This window comes from Corvus hawaiiensis, chromosome 7, assembly GCF_020740725.1.
Source record: "Corvus hawaiiensis isolate bCorHaw1 chromosome 7, bCorHaw1.pri.cur, whole genome shotgun sequence".
Classification (NCBI taxonomy): domain Eukaryota; kingdom Metazoa; phylum Chordata; class Aves; order Passeriformes; family Corvidae; genus Corvus; species Corvus hawaiiensis.
The window spans coordinates 29,563,052-29,584,320 of record NC_063219.1 but is presented as its reverse complement, the minus strand read 5'-3'; the positions used below and the strand labels follow the sequence as shown (position 1 = coordinate 29,584,320).

The window sequence follows — 21,269 nt, the reverse complement described above, 5'->3', positions numbered from 1 at the left end:
AGTTTTATCCACTGTGCAAACTGTGTAATTCCCATTCATATTTCAGTCACTCCTGACAATTAAATCACATTTCCCTTTATTGCAACAGCCAATGCATGCACATCAATCAATGCAGCTTGTTTGTGTTGCAGCGCAAGGCCACACAGTCATCTGCTCAGTTTACTGTAGAACAAGCCCAACATTAACATCCCCATCACCACAAAAATTCAGATTTTATATGGATTTGATCAATCCAATGCAATATTTTGGCGCTGAAATGCCCCCTGGAACTGGGTGCTTCCCCTTACTCAATCCAACCTGTTGCTCTCCCCAGGTTAGCACTACAAACACGGACAGAGTCTGGGGTTTTCCAACCCACACCAAGATTAAAGTTGTCCCACTCCCACTCCTTTAAGCTCTGTCAGATGGTTGGGAATAACTGTGATGTTGTGAGCCTGAATACCTGACACATATGGTGCCTATCTGCTCAGCCTCTCTAGGTGTGGGAGCTAAAATCATAAGTTTCAGGTAAATTACCTGAATTGTAATCTGCTTGTAACAGATTATCTATTCACAATATGTGCAGAATCCTTTGGGTCTGCACTTTCTTCCAGCTGGCATGATTTTCTAAAAAAATCCCTGTTCTTATGTATATTAAGTACATGGCCAGCCAGCCCATCCCTGTAAAATTGCTCTGGAAGCAAGGAAGCTCTTCTCCACACCTCCAGCTCAGGGGAGCAGGCAGCCCCAAGGGAAGGCAAAGGATTCCAGGGGAAGCTAATGGGTAACAGCAGTGATCAGAGACAGGAACCAGTGCTGTAAGCGGAGCCTGCATTTTCTAATCCTGAGCCTCCCCATGAGCAGCATGGGAGCTTGCACAGCTCCACAGCTCAGGAGGAGAGCCAGCAGCACTGGAAGCTGGACTGAGGGTGTCACAGAGCCAAACAGAAACCTGAGGAGCAGCCCATGTTTAAAATGAACCATTAGGAGAGAGCGGTCACTATGGAGCATCCTTCCCAGCATTCCCAATACAAACCACAGCACAATTACCTGTGTATGAAGGGGCTCAGCACTGCTGGGGAAGATGTTCTTCAGGGCTGTGACCTTACAGGCCACAAAGAGAAGGAAATTCCGAGGCTTCTCAGGGCACCTTCCTCTGCTTGCAAGTCACAGGCCATGCAGCAGCCAACACTGTGACTGGTACAAGTTAGAGAGACTTCGAACTTTCTCTCATTATTAAGAAAAATATTAACTGTTTTGAGCCTATTCTGCACTATTGCTAATTTCATCAGCACTGCTAAGGGCTCTCCCTGCACTTCAAACTCAAACTTCCAATGAAGTTCAGGTATCCTGGCAGCTTGGACTCTTGCTAAATCCAAACAAGGGTGGACCAAGTGATAATGCTTATCCAAAAAATATTTCTATGGGTTGAGAGTTGCATTACTGACAGGAAATGGACTGCTCCTCCACAGAAGGATGCTGCTTTGGGGCACAGATGGGGATAAAACATTTTTCGTAGATCTCAGCAAGCACATTTACAAACCTCACCTCCATCCTGAGCCAGACTTGCTAATCTAATAAAATCCTAAAGCCTGAACACTGTGTCTGTGGAATGCAGCCGTGTCCTGCACAACTTCAAGTTATTTGGGAGCAATCCTTTGACTTTCACTTGGGCAGACTTCCATCAGCCTTGCTGGAAGTCGGGTTGAGCCCTGACTGCAGAGTGAACCCAGCGCAGGTTTCCAGCAGGGCCCAGCCGGGCTGCCCAGCCCTGGAGAACGTCCCTGCTTTAGTGCAGGGGCACTGATGGCTGGAATTCAGGCCACACTGCAGTGCCAGACAGACACAGGCCATGGGCTCTGCACAGAAAGGCTTTGGCAGTGGGGGCTGCAGGGGTGATTCCGTGAGAAGCAGCTGGAAGCTTCCCCATGAGTGACAGAGCCAACACCAGCCAGGCTCCAAATGGACCTGGCACTGGCCAAGGCACCCATCAGACATGGTGATAACACCTGTGGGACAACAGATTAAGAAGGGAAAGGAAGTTACTGCACAGCAGCAACTGCAGCTGGAGAGAGAAGTAGCTCCGCAGGGATCCAGGTCAGTGCAGGAGGGGCAGGAGCTGCTCCAGGCACTGGAGCAGAGATTCCCCTGCAGCCTGTGATGCAGACCATGGTGAGGCAGCTGTGACCCTGCAGCCCCAGGGGAGCAGAGATCCACCTGCAGCCTGTGGAGAACCCCACGCTGTGCAGCTGGATGCCCAGAGGAGGCTGTGGGCCTGTGGGAAACCTGCTGGAGCAGACTCCTGGCAGGACCTGTGGTACCATGGAGAGAGGAGCCCAGGCTGGAGCAGGTTTGCTGGCAGGATTGTTCCCGACGGTCTGCACCCACACTGGTGAAATTCGTGGAGGACTGTCTCCCCTGGGGGGGACTCCATGCTGGAGCAGGTGAGAATGTGAGGAGTCCTTCTCAGGGGATGAGACTATGTGTGATGGTCTGACCACAGCCCCATTCCCTATCCCCCTGTGCTGCTGCAGGGAGGAGGGAGAGAAAACCACAAATAAAGTTAAGCCCAGAAAGAAGGGAGGGATGGGGTGGAAGGTGTTTTCAAGATTAGGTTTTATTTCTCATTATCCTACTGTGATATGATTGCTAGTAAATTAATTTCCCCAAGTCAAGTCTGTTTTGCCCATGATGGTAACGGGTGAGTGATCTCTCCCTGTTCTCATCTCAACTCATGAGCTTTCCATTGTATTTTCTCTCCCCTGCCCAGCTGAGGAGCTCAATGACAGAGCAACTTTGGTGGGCACGCGGTGTCCGCCCATGGTCAACCCACCACACAGAGAAACAGCTACCAAAGCATCAGAGTCACAGTGAGCCATTCACACTGACTCAGAAAAACAATCAACAGGGTTTAAAACAAGAGGTTCACTCTTCTCCCCTGACTACGGAGAGCCTGCATCTGGAAGCACTGACAAATATTTTGAATTGTTGGATGCCTTCTGGAACAGAGGCAGAATAGATTATAGTCTCAATACTGTGTAAAATGCTTCTCCATCTTAAAATAGTCAGGAAAGTGAAAGGATTAGAAATCTCTGTCACTCGGGACAGTGCCTGAGCTGTGCAATTTTAATCTTTATATAGCTACAGTAAATTGCAGAAAGAGAGCTCTGAAGAGCCATCCGAGCCTGCAGTTCTGCCATGACAATGCAACTCCAATCAGACTCTTGGCAAGTGATCCTTGGTTTCAGAAGACAATAGGTAGCAGCAGATACTGGATACTGAAACTATTCCAGGCACTAAAACATAGTAAAAAGAAGCTGGACAGTTAACACTACTCATCTGAAAAGTAAGAGGATGATGCCAGTGGATCTGAACGTGCTGGTTAGACTGATTTAGTTATCCCTATGGAGGTTAGCTCCACTGCCACAAAGAGCCTGCTTCAAGACAGAAAAGATCATTTAGAGCTGATATAGGCAATGAGCTAAATCCATTTTCAGTTACTACAGTAAGTACATCAATTCCTCTGAAAACATAAAAGCAGGGAACAGCTTGTTTTATTTTACTGCACAGATACACTCCTGAGTTAAATCTTAGAGGTGTATTCTCTCTGCAAAAGGAGAGCAGGCAGAAGGAACAGATCCATGTCTGAAAGGAAGTTCTGGGTTTATTTCAGTGAGCTTACCATGTTGGTGTCACCCCAGGAGAAAAGAAGAGCCCCACACAGGAGCAGAGTGCTTGATTTAACTTCTAGGGATGCAGAGCCCTGCACAGCAGCCTCCAACACGTGCACCCACCCCCTGCCACAGAACTGCCATGACAGGAGATCATTCACCCCAGAAAAGAATCCCTGTCACAGACAATGCACGACGCGTTCCCGCTCACGGCAGTGACTGGCTTGGTCACAAACAGGGGCACATCACCTTCCCAGACAGCATCACTTGGAGTAAACCTAGGGAAATACATACCCTTGCACAACTTATATATATATATATGTATCTCTTATATATATAAGTTTTATTTGTGTATACATTGATATAAATATGCACGCCCACACACACACAAACACACTCCCATAATACAAAGCACTGAACACACACATACAGAAATATTTTAAATTATGCTGAACTGAAATCTAAGAATATAATTAAGAAATTATTAGCAGGTTTAAAAATTGAGTTAAAAAACTATTCAAAGTGTCTTTAATATTTATGTTCAAGTAAGGGCCAGAAGGACCACAGATTAGTACCAATAAAAAGAGCTGGCATTAATTTCCCATATTATGCCAGAACTCATGAGTTACTCCTCATTGTCAAACTCATTGTCATTTCGCCATCAATGCACCTCCTCAACTAGAAAGGGTTTTTTTAGGAAACAGTGATTTCTCAAGACTTGGGTTACAAGCAATATTGTTTAGGCACCCTCAATCATAAACTAATCCTAAAAACCACACACACCTTAGAGTATCAGGAGAGAACTAGCAGGACTCAGACATCCACACCCACAGTATTCAGTGGCACAAACAGTAAAAAAGGCAGTACTGGAGATGGAGGATGGAAAGGTGACACAGTGGTGGCCTTTAGAACAAAAACATTTACGTAGAGTGACACTCCAGTACACCACAGATGCTCCATATTCGGAAGATACGGAACCACAGTGGCATTTCAGAGAGGACTGTGAGTGCAGCTGGGGATTCAGTGGCAGCTAAAGATATTGTTTACTTGTGCTCCAGGGTGATAACAAACACCTCTAATAACACTTCAAGGATTATTTGGGATATTTAGTATGGCTAAAAACCCTGGTACCAGTGTCTTATATCAGAACTCACTTTATCAGAATGTAAGTGTAGTGTACAAGCACCAAATCATTTTAGCTTAACTGTTTAATGGACATTCAATATATAAATGACTAGTGATTTTAAAGAAGTTTTGAAGAAAAGATTTTTGTTTTCTTTCCTTATTTTTTTCCTTTTGTTAAGATTATTCCCTATTTTTATTCTGATAGAAGACTCCAAAGATTACTGGTACCCTGGTGTGTATAACTGTGAGTCAGCACACAGGCACACACATACACACACAACATACAGCTCACTTCTACATCAACAGCCTCTTCAATAGAGAGCCCCAGCCCTGGCACAGGGACCTGGACAGCAGAGAGATTCTCTTTGTGCATTTCGGTGTAACCATCACCACTCCAGTTCCACATTTATGGCAAATCAAGATGGTCTTAAATGTAAGAACAACCCATCCCTCACCCTCTCTAAATAAAGCCATGAGTAAGTCTTGAAATTTCTTTGTTTTTCTGCTGTTCAGCTGTGCAAATCCAGACAGATGTGCAGACTGCAAAGCCGACTTCCAGTCTCTTCCAAGCCCTCACCAGTCCGGCGTGATCACACGGAGACGACGACGTCGAGATAGAGTCTGTCGTAGGACTCGCGGAAGCACAGGATGAGGAGCAGGCTGAGCAGACACGACCCTGGCAGGCACCAGTTGAACCAGGAAAACTCTGTAAAGCAGAACAGAGATCCAGCCTCAGTTAGCAAACATGTTCTGTGTTTAAAGCAACCAAAACTCGGACTGATGGCAGGTTTGAAGGAAATTGCTGTGTTCTGACAAAATCCTGACAGCTCCTGATCGATCGATGGTTAACATGGTCTGTGAGCCGTCTCCACAGACACCTTATGTTATATATATTTATAACCAATGCCTCCAGCTAATGTAAATCCTCCTTATTCAACCTGCCAATGAAGAGAACAGGGAAAAAAAAATAAAATCTATCATTGCTAATGGAGAATAAACCACTTCCAAAGACTCTACTCATTAGTCCCTTGATTTCTATGGATTGAGAACTAAAATTAAAAGCATAGGAAGAAGCTGGGGTTGATTTTAATCAAACCTGCTACATGGCCATAAGGAGGGCAAACCAATTCCTCAGAAGAAACTTGTGCATAATACGATCAATTCAATTTATAAGTCGTTGCAAAAACAGGTCCTCAGAAGCCTCTTTTCAGCTGTTCGACACAACATACTGCTCTTAAAACCCTGTGTTCCATATTCAAGAAATCCTATCATCTGATATTTGGCTAATAATTAGCAGTTTTATTCAGGGTTTTCTTCAAACAATACAATTTTTTTTTTTTTTAACATGTCAATTTACTAAAGAAGCATTCATTTCACTGGATTGCATGTTTTACTTATTTTTTTAATATTTCCCATTATTATTATTATTATTATTACTCTTATTATTATTTATTTAACTTTACAGAATCTAAACTCTCCCTCAAGGTCTGAGTTAATGAAAATCAAGGCTTCATCACTGCTACTTTCTTAAATTTGTAATTTATACTGCTGAAGGAAAAAGCATGATTTATTTTAAACAATGTGAAAGACAACAGTCAGCCTGAAAAATCAACCCTCCAAAACCAGTAACCTTCAATAACACCCTCTCTGATCCACCAAAAACCCTTATGGATTTTTTTAGGCAGTAGTGTTATTAAAACCATAGTAAAATTTTTCTAGGCTTGGAGAAGACTGTTATGTGATGCCAGAAGTCAATAGGCAAATGCTTTGCTATTATTTTCCTTACAACATTCCTGCTTAATTGAATTAAACAGACTTTAACTCAAATATCCTAAACGACAAAATTGAACTTGTGAATCCTTCATGTCTTTTTTGATCCAGAATTTGTGACAGCACTGGTGATGCAGGGAACGCATCAATCGTGTGAAGCCAAAGGTCCGTTTCCTTTTGTTTTTCCCTTGCAAGTCCCTGCAGAAAAGGCAAAGGACTGCAGCTTTGAGGCACAGCACTAGCAGAAAGGCTGAGCTTTAAGAAGGTTTACATCCCCACTCTGCTAGCTGAACCAAAATCTTCAGTGCACTGGAAAGCTTCCAAGGTTTGGGTCCTTCACAGCATTTGCAATATCAGTACAAGGAGTAAAAGCAAAATTGGAGAGAAAACTACTGAAAGATTATTTGGCCTGAAAGGAAAGACCAAGGGAACAGGATGAATTTGACTGAGTTCTGATTTATCTGTAAGCTTCTTAAATGCCATTAGAGGATGTATTTGAATCAAATGAAAGCAAATGATTAAGATCATTATCTTCCTTCTAAGGGATTTTTTTAATCAGAGGAGCCAATAGCACCCCTGGCACTGATCCCCCCCAGTGACCACATGCTCTCTTGGACTTTCTATCAAAGAATGGATTGTCTTAGAGCACAAATTACTTTATTTTTTTTTTCTTTTGAAAAAATAGGGAAAATATTTTAAGTGTATGGGTATTCCAATTTCAAGTTTATCCTAACCTGCATTTCCTGGTATCTCGTAGGGAAAGAAATACAAGAGACAAAAAATGGTCCCAAATACCCTATTTATAGGGGAATGAGTCCACTTTATTGTAATTCTTTCATCAGAAGTGAGACACCATATCCCCATCCTCATTTATTATGTAATGCCAAACACTGAAAAAATTCTCAGAATATTCTGTGTCATCTTTCCAGCTCAGGTACAGATGTCAGAAACAATAGTATGTGCGAACAGAGTTCACAGCAATTAATATCAAAAGCATACTTCAAAATATAAAGACTAGCTCTCACACTACCCAAGGCTAGCCCAGATGACATTCAGATTTTACAATGATACAGTTCAGTATCAGTATTAAAAAAATTAAATAATTTTTCTCTGTTTGTGTTCACAGACCACAATTTGGAGCAAGGTTGCCATCCTGCCTGCAATTTCCTAGCAGAAAGACAAACCATGCTGAAAAATTGCCCCAAGTTGAAACCTTGATAATTTCTAGCTGAATTCAATATGAAATTTGTCACTCTCCTCTTAGTTATAAAACACATCTTAAGAAGTAATAATACATAAAAGCTCACATTTTCTAATGCTTTACAAATATTGCACCATGAAGCAAATGTTTACTGTAATGACAAAATACAAAGAAAAAATCTGTGTCTTTGAAAACCATTAATAAAGACCACTTCCCTTTGAAAACAAGCTGGGCTCTTATTTTACAGCTTAGAGTAATAATATCTATTACAGTCTACTAAAAAGCAAGTTGTAAGTTATGATTACGAGTTAGGAGGAAGCAAATAATATTTGAGAGATGAGAAAGTCTGAATAAATTGACAAAAACATGAAGCGAAATACTGCTGTGCTGGATTAGGCCACGGGACTACCCAAAGGAATGCCTGCTCTGTCTTTGAGCAGTGGTCAGGAGATTTCTCTGCCCTGCAGGGGGACCTCTGACCCACTGAATGGAGCTGGCCTTACACGAGGCATTTCTGCTCTGCCTCTCCTGAGCAATCCAGTTCTACAGTTCTCAAAGCATGAGATTGGGTGAGCTTTACTGTGGTTCTGAACCCCCAGAGATACAAACATTATTAATGGTCACGTTACCCATGCCTTTATAAAATATGATGACGGTGCATACCTTGGTGTTTCTGGCTACAGCAAATTCAAATAGAATTACCTTGCATCTAAGGAATTTCATTTTTATAAGCATGCATACAGAAAAGAACAATTAAAATTCCCCTTCCTTGCTGCCCTTGCCTGGATTCAAACATTTGGTTATTAACAGAAATTGTATGTTCAAGTCCTTCCTTTTACTGACACAGATACATCCTTAAGGAGAATTAAATTTTCCAAGTGGCTTATATTTCTTACCTGTATGGTAAAATGTGAGGAAAAATAAAAGCACTCCCATGAACACATTACTCAAAAAGGTGACAACTCCACAACTTATTCCTTCTGGAACAGGGTAGACTGTCTCCACAAAGAGCTCAAAGAATATTGGTACGCTGCTGTTGAGGAATATACCCAGCAAAATGCAGGATGTGTACAGTGTAGCTATGACAGAAACAAAAACAGTTATTAATTTCGTGCTGGTGTTTTCCCCCCTATTCAGAGCTGCCAAGAATATTAATATCTGAATAACCAAAAAATGCATAAATTTATTTTTATCCTCTGTGTATCACAAAGAACATCACATCCCACTAGCTTTAGGCAGAATGCATGCATTGATTTGCGAAAAAAAATCAGAAATACTGATTTATCTATTTATTTAAACAGAATCCATGAAGATACATTCAGTGATTTGGACTTCACTTGTAAGTAAAACAAACAACAAAATTATGAATGCAAAGCATCATCTACAGTTTGATTTACCTCTGAAACAAACAGAAAATATTGTCCTACACACAATTAGGACAGGGAGCAATTAATGCACCAAATTGGAAATGGACATGGATTAACCTTTTGACTTAGCTCTAAAGGTCAAAACTAATTTTGCTTCCATTTTACAAATAAATACTAATGATCTACCAGCTATCAAGACATTAGTATTCAGCACAGCCTGAGCTGCAACATGTTGAATCCCTTCTGGCTTCAAAAGGAAATGAAGGGCACCCAGCTCCTGACAGGAACAGGACAGATCTGATAATGCACATTATTCACTGCTGCACAACAGATTGTTTTTCTTGGACAAACCAACACAAGAATGTGACATTTCTTCAGTAGCCTCAACTATTTTGTTCTACAATTTCTAACACTGCCAAATACTTCACAGTACTTAATATAGAAGCTTAGTATACCTATATTATCATTTAATAAACATATTATAGCTATTTCTGGACAAAAAAAAAACGAACCACAAAACTTCACAAAAATTTAGTACCTATTTAGAAATTTAAGTAAGTTTTTTCTTAGTGCTGTCTTGGACAGGGAAGATTTCCTGACTTGCAACCTCAATAACCCGAGGTTACTGACCAAGTAAAAAGAAGAAGGAAATTATTAGAAGGCTTGAAATAACCAGAAAACTCTGGACTAATTTGTGAGGTTCCCACCAAAATAATAAGAAAACCTAAAGAAAAGATTTTCAGATACAAAAGTGTTATGAAGTCACAGGTAAATTATTTATAGCATCTTTTCACTGCAGTGAAAAGATTATGTGGTACAAAATCCTTAGATTTTTTTTTTCATATAAATATATATGTGTGTGTGTACATATTTCAGTTTAATTTACATTCTTTTGTCTTACTAAGGGGAGAACTGAAACAGCTCTGCTTCATCTTCTGTTAAGCACTGCTCAAGCTTTCAACTGAGAAACTGTTAGGAAGCAGGAAACATCCAGCTTAAAAAACAACTAAAAATCAGCTTTTTTAAAATATGAAGAATCACGGAAAAGAAATAAAGGCATTAAGAAGCAGAAAGGGCTATTTATCGCATCCTCTATTTCATGTGGTTTGCTTCCAAGGCACAAAGACATATTTCTTTCTCTACAGAGGACTTGTCTGGACAGGAAAAAGGAGGGAGAGCTGGCCCCCGCTTTTTTGGGTACACCACAATATTCTGAGCTGTTAAGAAAAACAAACACACACACACACACACAAACCAACAAACCCGACCCCCTCAAAACCATGGTAGCTTCTCCTACTCTTGAATTCTCCTGTCATAAACTACAGAATAAATCAAAGAAATTGATGCAAGGTGTGTCCAGAAGCTGTCAGAGAGGAAAGAAAAATCCCCATACAGTATTAGGATGCTCTTCCTAATGTGCTCCTCTAGCTAACACTGAAGACCTGATTCCCCAGTTAAAAGATCCATAGAGTTTTGCTGCAAGTCCTCACCAGTATTTAAAGTTTCATGAGCCACTCTTTGAACTCCCATTTACCTCAAACACTGCTGCATATTGCTCTAACTCTCTCTAACTGCTGTCGGGTGTAGCCAGAATATCCAAACACACTCAGTGGTTTGAAATTTTTGTACTGGCTTGAGAGACCAACACATAAATGAAGCAAAAGATTCTCTTAAGACAAATGAACATCTGCCTCTTATTACACTCAGTTGAAGACTTGTAACTTCTACAGAACACCTTCAGAACCTCCCCCAAAGAAGAGAAGGTGGCAGCCAGCTGTAATTCTGTATCAAAAACTCAACCAGTGGAAATAGTTGAGAAGTTGCTGAAAGCCACAACAGCACCATCGAAAGTGGAGCAGCGAACAAAGTGCCAGAAGCAACACCTCTGCAAGAGGGCTGAAACATCTTCCATAAAGAGCATCAGCCAGGAAAGGGAAATCATGCCTCTGAACAGACACAATGTCTAGACATATAATTTCTAGAAACTTAAAATCAATGAGATGAAGGCAAAAATTACTAGCCATTTAAAGATCGAGACTTCAAATTTTGTCTACTACAGTAGATGCCAAGGTTTCCATGAGATAAACAGAAGCCTTCAAGCTAGATTTGCTAGTTTAAAATATGCCAGTTGAATTACATCATTGCTCACCACTCACTAAAATGTATTAAGATGACCAGACCACAAGTGAACAAGGGCACTAACTCTGTACCTTAGAAACAACATCCTTACATTTCCTTGTCATGACACTCACACAAACACACCCACCAGCACACACCTCACATTTCCATACCACAAGGAGCAAAGCAGCTTTACCATCGCCCCAAAGTATTGCCTGCCTTTTGTGTGCACACCAAGAACTGCCAGCTGAATACCAGTAACAGCACCTCAGCTGAGATCACAGGTAATACTGATAAAACAAGGTCTACGTAGAGGTGCAGGTACACACACCTTTGGAATTAATAAGCAGAAATGTCACAGCAAAAGGACAGACAGAACATAGCATCCAGTAGATGCCAATTTAAGTTCTAACATCTAGTGGAAATGATAGGTTTTAATTGGGAAACCACAAAAAGAAGCTCTGAAAATGAAGAATGAAGGAGATGTGCATGTCTGAAAGCCTTCTTTAAATGGTACATATTGTAGTGACAGAAAACTGTTTTTTATTTCACGCCTCTGTAAATCACCCAGGGTTATCCCGAGTGCTATACAAATAAGCTTATTCCACTAGCTTGGCAGCTAAGTCACATATCCAACCAGTCAACTAGACAGGAACTCAAAGACAAGATATGCAGTTTCAGAAAAATAAGTCACAGAAAGAGGTAAAATCAGAGTTCAAAAGTGGTTTTTGCTTTTTACTTCACACACTAAATAGCATATCTCATATTCCAGCCCGTGGGCAACAGGATAGCAGGCAGATACCACCTATTAACAGGGACCATTTGCTTTCCCTCACAGAGACCTTGCACTGAACAAACACAATTACCATGATTTTATACTGCAGAAGAACAGCTGCTGAAGTTACAGCAAATGTTCTTTCAATTAAGACAATCTTAATGACAGTCATTGGAAATGAATATAAGGATCTGAAAGCACTGACTAAAAAAAACAAAAAAAAAAACCCAGATGATTCACCAAGAAGCTAACATTATGTCCTAAAGAATAACAACTAACTTGGATAGGCATACACTGGAGAAGTGTGTCATGCTACTAGTATAAAAAAAAGGTCACTTTTTCTTAGGGAAAGGAATTAATTAATTGCCTATGAAGTTGCGCACAAAGTTGTGTATCCAAGACAGTGGCAGCTATGGACATCAACAATGGAGCTGGGCTAGGTTTCTTAAAACATGACATTAACTGAAATAGTTTAAAATACGTTTCTGTGCATTAAGCAGCTATTTCTCAGGTTGGCCCCTGCAAAAAGATCAGCAAAGGCAAAACACCCATCCAAAGCACAGCTGTTTCAGAGAACTGGCCAGGAGCTGCTGCAGCAGGAGGCTCAAGCCATGTTCATGCTTGAGGTATGAGCTAACCCTTGCTATTCCCTCAGCACTCATTCTCCTGACCAGGAAGGAAGCAAGGAATAAAATGTGTCTTGATAATAGCTCTAGAGATGTTACCAGTTAGATGAAGCAAGGTAGTGACTTGGGACTGATGGTGATACAGTGGCTCAGCACAAAGAGGAGAAAAAATGTCAAGAAGGAAGGTTCCTGCCTGGCTTATCTCCTGTATTTGCTATCCATCTCCTGGATGGAAAATACATGCCCATATCCCAGGAAAAGACTTTCTGTTTTCCCAGACAGAAGCTGTGGCAAAAGCTTTATACCAATTAAAAAAAAAAAAAAAAAAAAAGAGGGGGGGAGGGGGGTGAGGGGGAAGTTAGGAATTCAAACAGGGAAGTGATTTAAATGACAGCCTTCACTTGGTGTCCTCAGATGAGCTTGCAATGCAGCAGAAGGAGACTCAAGTATCTCTGACATCCAGACAATTTCCCAGAATTTTCCAGGACATTCTACAACATGTTCAGCAATTTACTCTTAAATTACACCATCACTATATGTATAACTGCAGAGCCTGATCCAAACCCAAATGAAATTGATGGAAGGACCTCAACTGCTGTGACTAGCTCTTATCAACCATTGGCACATGTATCTTAGCTGATTTTTAACAAAGAATATGAAATATTACCATTTCTTAAAAAAAAAAAAAAAAAAAGTTTTCAGATAAATTTACACAGGAAATGCTGTATGAAGTGCAGGCAAGTGGTACAGTATCTCCTTCCAAAGTCCTCTGCCAAAATCTCTTGAACTCTGTACATTTTGTAACAGTTCTCTTCTGAGACACACTCAGCCAAAACTCACACAAATTTTATACAGAAAAACAGGAGAGTAAATACAATGGAATATATTCTTTGTTATTGCCCATTATAACTGTAGCTCAAACACCAAAGTGAAAGGATAATGCCTCATGTGGATGCAGGCTTTGTTGACTTTAGTGCTTCAGTATCCCCATAACCAATTTGAACAATTCAAGTTAGCTCCTGCCAAAATCTAAAGTCCTGTAAAGTAGAATGAAACCTCCCTATAATCTAACTCTTGCTGCTGGCCATGGTACGAAAAGTCATGGAAGAAGTCACCCTTAATTTTGCCACAAGAAATGTGACTCCCTCAAGGTAAGACAGTAAATTTTACTGTAATTCATTTATGGGAATGGGAAAACACAATAGAAGAAAGATGTCTCTGTAGTGCACATTTATAACATCAATATGTTTCATTGCCTGGATTTCCATTCCAGCACACACTGATCAAATTTCTATCTCATGATAGAGTTTTGAAAGTAACCAAAAATCTGATCAAATTTGATTTGTTCTACATTCTTCTCATGAGAAAAGCAAGTGGAACTTGCTTTGAAAGCAGAGCATTCAGTTTGGAGGACTAAGAAGTGAAAAAATTACTGAGTAAGCCTCAAGAAATGAAAGAGGAGAGGGCTGGAAATTATACAATATTTGAGGTTTGCTATCAATGGATATTTAAAGTGCCCAGATTCACAGATATTCATCCCTGAAACGCTCCTCCCAAATTTCAAGCACTGTACACTATTTAACACTGTTTTTTAAGAGAAAATAACCCCCTAAATTAGTTCCTCTTTAAGCACTCTTCTATCTGTGAAGTCAAAGAAGCTGTCAGCAAAACAAAGGCCATTATTGCCATCTTATGAATGGGAAAAGCAGGAGTAGAGGTAATGATTTGCCCATAGCCTCAAGCAGGTTAATGTTTTCAGGCCACTGTTTTCTCCTCTTGGTCCCTCTGCCTTACACTTACCAAGCACATCTTGTTTATAGTACAGAAATTAAACTGAAATAATAAACTAATCAGTATTACAAAATTAACACCTCTCTTTTTCAATACTGCACTTTGTAGATGAGGACAGAGAGACAGATGTGTTTATAATGTCCAATCTGTTGGACCTGAAAATAAAAGTGTAGGCTGCTTAACCTAAATATAGTCATCAGCTTATGGAGTTGCCACTGTATTCAGTGTCTGCCATGCAGCACTAGAAAAGATTTTGTAAAGCAAACTTCTGCTAAATGTGCTCATAAATATTAGAATATTCTTGATATGCTATGCTGAAAACACTCAATCTGAGCTGAGAGCAACTAGTGTTGCATATCAATTTTTGGAAAATGCTAGTATTTGTATCCAGAGATACTACCAGCAATACAAAGTGGCAAGATACTGAAACTGGCAATACAATGCCTTACACAATTATTTTGGGTCGAAGTATCCCATTGTACATAAATTCACATAATGAAGTTCAGTACAAAGCAAACTAACAATGAACTTGGCACAGAGAAACAGATCAGCAGCTGCACTGGGAATTCAATGGAGAAAACTATTTTAATGCGTGATGTGTACATAAAATTGTCTTTGAAACTGAAATGGAAATAATATACATTAAAATTAAAATTTCTTAAAATAAAATTCAGGCTCACTTAAAATATAAACCAATTCCAGAATCAAGGTTTTTGGAGAGCTGTGATTAGCTGATGAGAGGTGTTTTAGACAGATGATATAGTAGCTGGCACTGTATCGTTATTGCCCTGCTTTCTTTTCTCCCCACACTGGCTGTTAAAGTTCTTATATTCGACTCTGAATACACTTTTTATAAAATCTTTTGGAGTTACATTAAGAAGTCGGCAAATGACAGAAAACTGGTCTTCCTCCATGGGAGGAGGAAAAATGGAGCATATTATGCAAATACAAAGCAATGCAGGCATTACTCAATGCAAACAATGCTAAACAGTATAATTTAAAAGAAACCACAAATGCAGGCATTGATTTTTAATATCTGGATTAAAGGTCTCTATTCTAAGTAATTACATTTTGTAGGAAATATCTTTAAATTATGTTGGGCCTATTTAAAAGGAATTAGGAGAATATTATACAAACAAGGTGAGGAAAATACATTTTGCTGTGACCATTTTTTCAAATACCTTTCCTCCCCCAATATTTAAACCAGACATTACTAAAACTGCTACAAAGAACACCAATTAAAAGAGGGATTTGGTTTGCTTGTATTTTAAAAACAAATATTTGGAGACTTTTTTTTCCTTTCTTTTAGAGTGAATAATTGGCCATACTCTCTGATCTTTTTTCATGCTTCCATAAAAACACATCCATCTACTGCTTGCTCTGAGCCCAGGTGGGAGACAGGCAGAGGAGCATGTATGTCACCCGATACCCCCATGCTCAAGGAAATGACTGGTTTTTGACCTGGGGAAACCACTATCAGGGCCTGCTTATGGATGCAAACTATTCATGGATCAAGCAGCTGTCAGGTGAGATACAGCTGATGTCATCTAACCAGCCTTCATCTCTGTGGTGAAGCCTGCTTAATGCCTGGGCCAGTACAAAGGCTCCCATAAAGTGTCTTGTCTCCTCCCCAAAATGACTGTCCTGTCCTGTGCAAGAGCTCCCTTCTAACTGTACCAGCAATCCTTCAGACCGTGTGGATATTTCAGCAGTTTCCAGGTATTGCTGAAGATGGCAGTGCTTGTGGCTTTGTAGGGCAAAGCCTGACTTGTTCAAGAGAACAACACTGGAGGCAGGCCAAGAGAGGAGGGGGAAGTCCCTCCCAAAATGGGAGCTACATGGTTGGAAGGGAAAACAAAATCTCTTCGGAAGATCAAATGTACACACCCACAAGTTTCCGTGTCGGTGTTGAACCCTGCTTGCTCTGCCTCAGATTTGAGTAAGGCTGAAAAGTGTGGACTGAGATCCATCACTGGCTCTGTAGCACTTCCAAGCCCAACACTTGTGCTCTCTGCCACAGGACAGGAGGAAGTGGAGGAGCCTATGAACCTTCTGGCAACATCAAAACCTGTTGCCTTCAATAACATAACAATCCCTGCTTTGCAGCAGGTGTCCAGTGCTGCCTGCAAAGTGGCTCTGGAATACAAAGTAGTTTATGGACCTTTTCTGGAAAAAAAAAAAAAAAAGAAAAGAAAAAAGAAACAGAAATAAAACAAAAATTGTAAAGAAAGATCAGTGAAGGGAAAGCCCCACAATGATGTCTGCTTTTGTTTTGCACATCTTCCAGCTCTACTAAAAACACACAGAGAATAACTACTCAGCAGTCCACCATCAACACCAGCCCACTGATATGCAGAGGGACTTCCACCTTTACCAGCTACCACTAATCACTTCCAAAAGCTGCCAGCCCACAGCCTGCATTTGACCTCCTAGATTTGTACTCAGATACACTCTACATCTCAAACTTTTAATTAAAAAGAGAAGAAAAAAAGGAAGTTCATCCAAATCAATTCAAATGTACCGTTTCTCCCAATTACTGTGAATGCAGAGGTCATCATCATGTCGCATCATTACATTGAGGAATAATCTAGCATGAAGTCCTATAAATTAGCTTAAATAGCTTGTGTGTTTTCATCCATAGCAGTGTATTTTATAAAGATATACCACTGCTTTTCTGTGTACAAGGAATTAAATTGAACAGGCACATTACATCTATTTTATATGAACTTTAATGAGAACAGCCTGATACGAACCTTCCCCCACAGCATATCTATGAAATTTAAACGGAAGAAAAAAGAGATCTTATTTTCTGGCTGCACATTAGACTCTGATGCTTTAGATTGCCTTTTTTTTTGAGGAATGCACCACATTCCTGGCACTTCTATTCAAAACAAGCTTATATTTTAAAGAAAAGGGTTCAGTATTTACAGTGACATATATAAGAACAGCACTGTCAGAAAACTCTGATATATAATTACAACTTAAGCTAAGGAATCATCCGTTTTAAGAGAAACGGTAATTGCATGAAAAGTACAACCCAATCCCTGTATTTGAATCAAGGGATGCTAGTTTAGGATACTATATATCAAACCTCAAATACCCTACCTACTTTTACGTCCTGACAATGGATCACCTTTCCAAAAAAAAGCAGCACAATGCACCTAAATGCTATAAACAAATAAGAATTCTTATAGAACCTATGTTGCATGCCAAATTCTTTACTAAAAAAACAATAAAATAAAATCAGAGAGAGCTCCATCAGTTTTGTTTTCAAACACTGGCGAATGTACGTAATGACTTTCCCCTCTTGAAACGTCTCTGCTTCATTCTTATGCATAGACTTGAAGGGTCATTTATGTGTTTGGCTTGTTGCATCAATTCAGAGGATAGAGCTACTGTAAAAATTTACATTACTGCAGGCTTGTAGTGATGAAGCAGGCAAGCACGAGAAAAAAGCTTTTATTGTTTTTATTTTAGATTTGATGGAAAAGTGTAGTCATTTAGTATGACAACAGCCATCATGAAATTTGATTTGTTTATTGATTGAATTATGTTTTATTTAAGCAGAATTTCTGAAAGCATTGAAATTTCAAGATAAAGCACAAATTTGACCTATCCATCCAGATGGTGTTGCTCCTGAATTGATCATGTATTTCAATTTGCTGTACCCACTTTAGTTTATAGTTGTGACATTTGCAGTGCACCAAGGACACCTACTGAAACTCAAAGTTAATTTGAGTAAAACACTACTCTATATACTACTCTCCACACCGAACTCTTTTATTAAAAATGGACAAAAAAAGTCTTCATTTCTCCTAGAATGCATAAGTTGCTTGTAACAAAGATAGAACTATATTTAAAATGTATCTATAGAATTCTTTACTAAATAAATATATTTTTGAATCTTGATGGCTTAGGTTTTACTGTAATTTGCTACTCTGTTGACGGTCTTGGAATCACAGGTGGATCAGTCCTTTGGTGCAGATAATAAAGTGAAGGATGAATTTTTAAGAGCTAAGCAGTGCTAGCTTTCAACTAAGGGTACAGCTAGCTGGCAGCCTGACTAGACCTCTGAGCTTTTCCCCCACTCCTGCCAAGAGCTTTTTTCCTTGTCTTTTTGAGGCGCAGGCTGAGTTAATTTTGGGCTGGAAGAGTTCCCTAAACCTGCATGCAGGTGCAGAAAAAGAGGACAGCACTGTGCAGGGACAGATTTAGATGGCTGAAAACACTACAGGTCACCTTGGTTTGAAATGCACCACGTGTTCCAATAACTAATGTAAGTTTCAAACCCCGAAATTCCCAGACATGTCACTGTTTCTTATATGCAATGCTACTCTCATTCATCTGATTTTTCTTGATTTATTTCTCACTTCGGTTATTCCAAAGGACCCAAAACAGAAAAACACTCAGTTACAAATCAAATTTAGATGTGTATTCGGGGTTCTTATTATAGGGTTAAGTTTTTAATCTTTTTATGAAGTTATTCAAAGCCAGTGAAGATATTTCAGATTCAATAGACTTTCTAAACTTTTTTTTTTCATTTTAGTAAAACTACTGTATTACTAAAGATACCAAACCAGGTTATAAGATAGTGGAGTGAAGACTTCAAATACTTGCCTGCAATATCAGTTATAAAGAATAGGAATTAAAATCATTGTCGATACCTGTGGTTAAAGGCAGATGAGTGACAGTAGTTAGACAGGTGAGAGTGAACCAGGTTGATGCTAATGTTGCTCCAGATAAAAGCAGCAGCAGTATGAACTTCAGCATGCCCCTGATAAAATCTGCAAATCTAAAATAAAAGCACACATCAGAGCAGTACAAATGCTGATTTTCATATTATTTAAATGTGACGCTTGACAATTAATTCAGTTTATTCTCATTAAACATTCTGGAGACTATAAAAACAATTTAAAAGTACTTTCTCATTTTCAGAAATAGAAAAAAGGTATTTTTATAGAATGGTGATATTTCTAGCTGTCAAGCTGAAGAGCCATGGATTTTTTTAGCTGCCATGAAATAACAACCAAACCAGAACAATTCTCAAGTAATTCTCAAGGCATCAAATGAATACACTTGGAGGAAAGTTTTTTTTTCTTCTGCATTTGTTGGACACAATATCACACCACTACTTTCATCGCTGTTTAGTCAGCGTTTGCCAGTCTCCCTTGGCAGACACAGAGCTCCATTAGCATATGAGGAGGTTGCCACGTTTTATTCAAGACATAGTTAAGTGTCAAGATTCATTCCTGTGGGAAATGGAAAATCTCCAAAAAATTCCAAAGAAAGCCTAGTTGAAGGTGAGAAGGAACAGCTTCTGAACCCTTGGAGGCATCGGTGATGAAGCTCATGGTGGCTTAGGCAAGGAAGGAACTCTTTACACAGGGGGTCACACTGCCAGTGGCTGTTTTGGGTTGAAAAGTTCCAGAAACCACAAGCTTGGTGCTGCTGCTCTTCTACACAGACACTGCTGACAGACATGGGGAGGGACAGCCCCACAAGTCCTTGGGCAGTCTGGCTGTTATATAGAGGGAATTATGATCTTTATACCACTTGATGGTACAATTGCTTTTTTCATCTTTTTTTCCTTTTTCTTTCAAGGAGCCAGAATGCTTTGAGCGGTGCTTGTGTGGCAGAATTATCAGTGCAACCACTCTTTTCAAAGGGGATGTTAACCTAACTACTGAAAAAGATATATTAGAAAAGGCAATGTCATTTATTCTTGAGTAATTTGTATAATCTCCTGCTTAGGAGATGTGATTTTGGGAGGGACAGGTTAGGTATGCATTTCTAAAGCATATCTTCTGCCCCCACAGCCTCCTACCTTGATTAGGCTAATGGTAGCATAATCCACCTAGTTTGGTCCATGATGAAATTTGTCTGTCCATCAACTAACTGCCTTCTCTGCCCTGACAAAGAGCACTCTACAGGCAGATACCTTATAGCTTACTTGATAAAACAGAAAATGCTACCAACATTTTGAGAACTTCCACATATACCGTACGAGATGTAGGAGTAATGCAGTCAAATGCTCTCCACTCCCCCAACCAGCTTCTTTCCTCTTATTTTGATTCTCCCCATGCTTTAATTCCACATTGAATTTAGCAGTGAGTAATTCAATAAGCAGTAGTGGGAGATCAATGCTGCATATAATCTGAGAAGTTTATGACTGCAGTGTTCAAGTGGCTTATGCATTCATCTCCAATACCCAGAGGTCAGCTGCTACTGGTGGATTTTTTTCTGACAATCCAATCTAGGAGTCAGGATTGCCTCACTGGTTTGCCAGTTTCTTTAATTATTCTTTGGGATCACTAGGGTCAAAATCAGCAATTTTAAAAGCTTTGCAGAAGCATCTCAAAGTGTAAACTTTCAGCTTATTCCACAGAGACTCCCACTTTGCCTGCTGGCAGACAACATCACTGTTCTCTGTTCTTACAGGCAAGGGCAGTAACGTGGATCCTGTCTAATGAAACAAGTGTGAGAAGTACCAGCCTTCTTGAAGGGACATTCACAGACAATAGGTCTGGGGGTGATCTCTAGGGGATTCTGTCTCTATACCACCACAAGGAATATGTGAGGATTAGAGCATGATACGCATCTAAGCCATTCATAACAGCTAAGTGGAGAAAATACCTACCAAGCAGCTGCAACTCTTTTTGACACAAAGATCCCAGTTTGGGCAGCAGTATGTTCCAAAGTGCTCTCAGATATCATAGAATTCCAAAAGGGTCAAATGTACCCCAAAGGTAAAGGTTTATGCAGCTACTGGATTCAGCCAGCAATAGAAATAATGGCAAAAAAATGACATAGCAACCTAGCCTGAACTTGGTAATTGAAGGACCTCTC

General features: G+C 39.9%; 1 protein-coding gene across 2 annotated transcripts in view; it reads right to left on the bottom strand.

Annotated features, from left to right (window-relative positions):
* Positions 1-3,515: 3,515 nt before the first annotated feature.
* The window catches only part of SLC49A4 (solute carrier family 49 member 4), a 66,968-nt gene continuing 49,214 nt past the window's right edge, over positions 3,516-21,269 (bottom strand). For both annotated transcript variants that reach the window (XM_048310029.1, XM_048310030.1), the window contains exons 7-9: positions 19,088-19,215; positions 8,643-8,825; positions 3,516-5,481 (exon numbers count right to left, since the gene is read on the bottom strand). In XM_048310029.1, the coding sequence (XP_048165986.1) occupies positions 5,366-5,481; positions 8,643-8,825; positions 19,088-19,215 (427 nt within the window). In that variant the 3' untranslated portion in view covers positions 3,516-5,365. The remainder of the gene's footprint in view (positions 5,482-8,642; positions 8,826-19,087; positions 19,216-21,269) is intronic.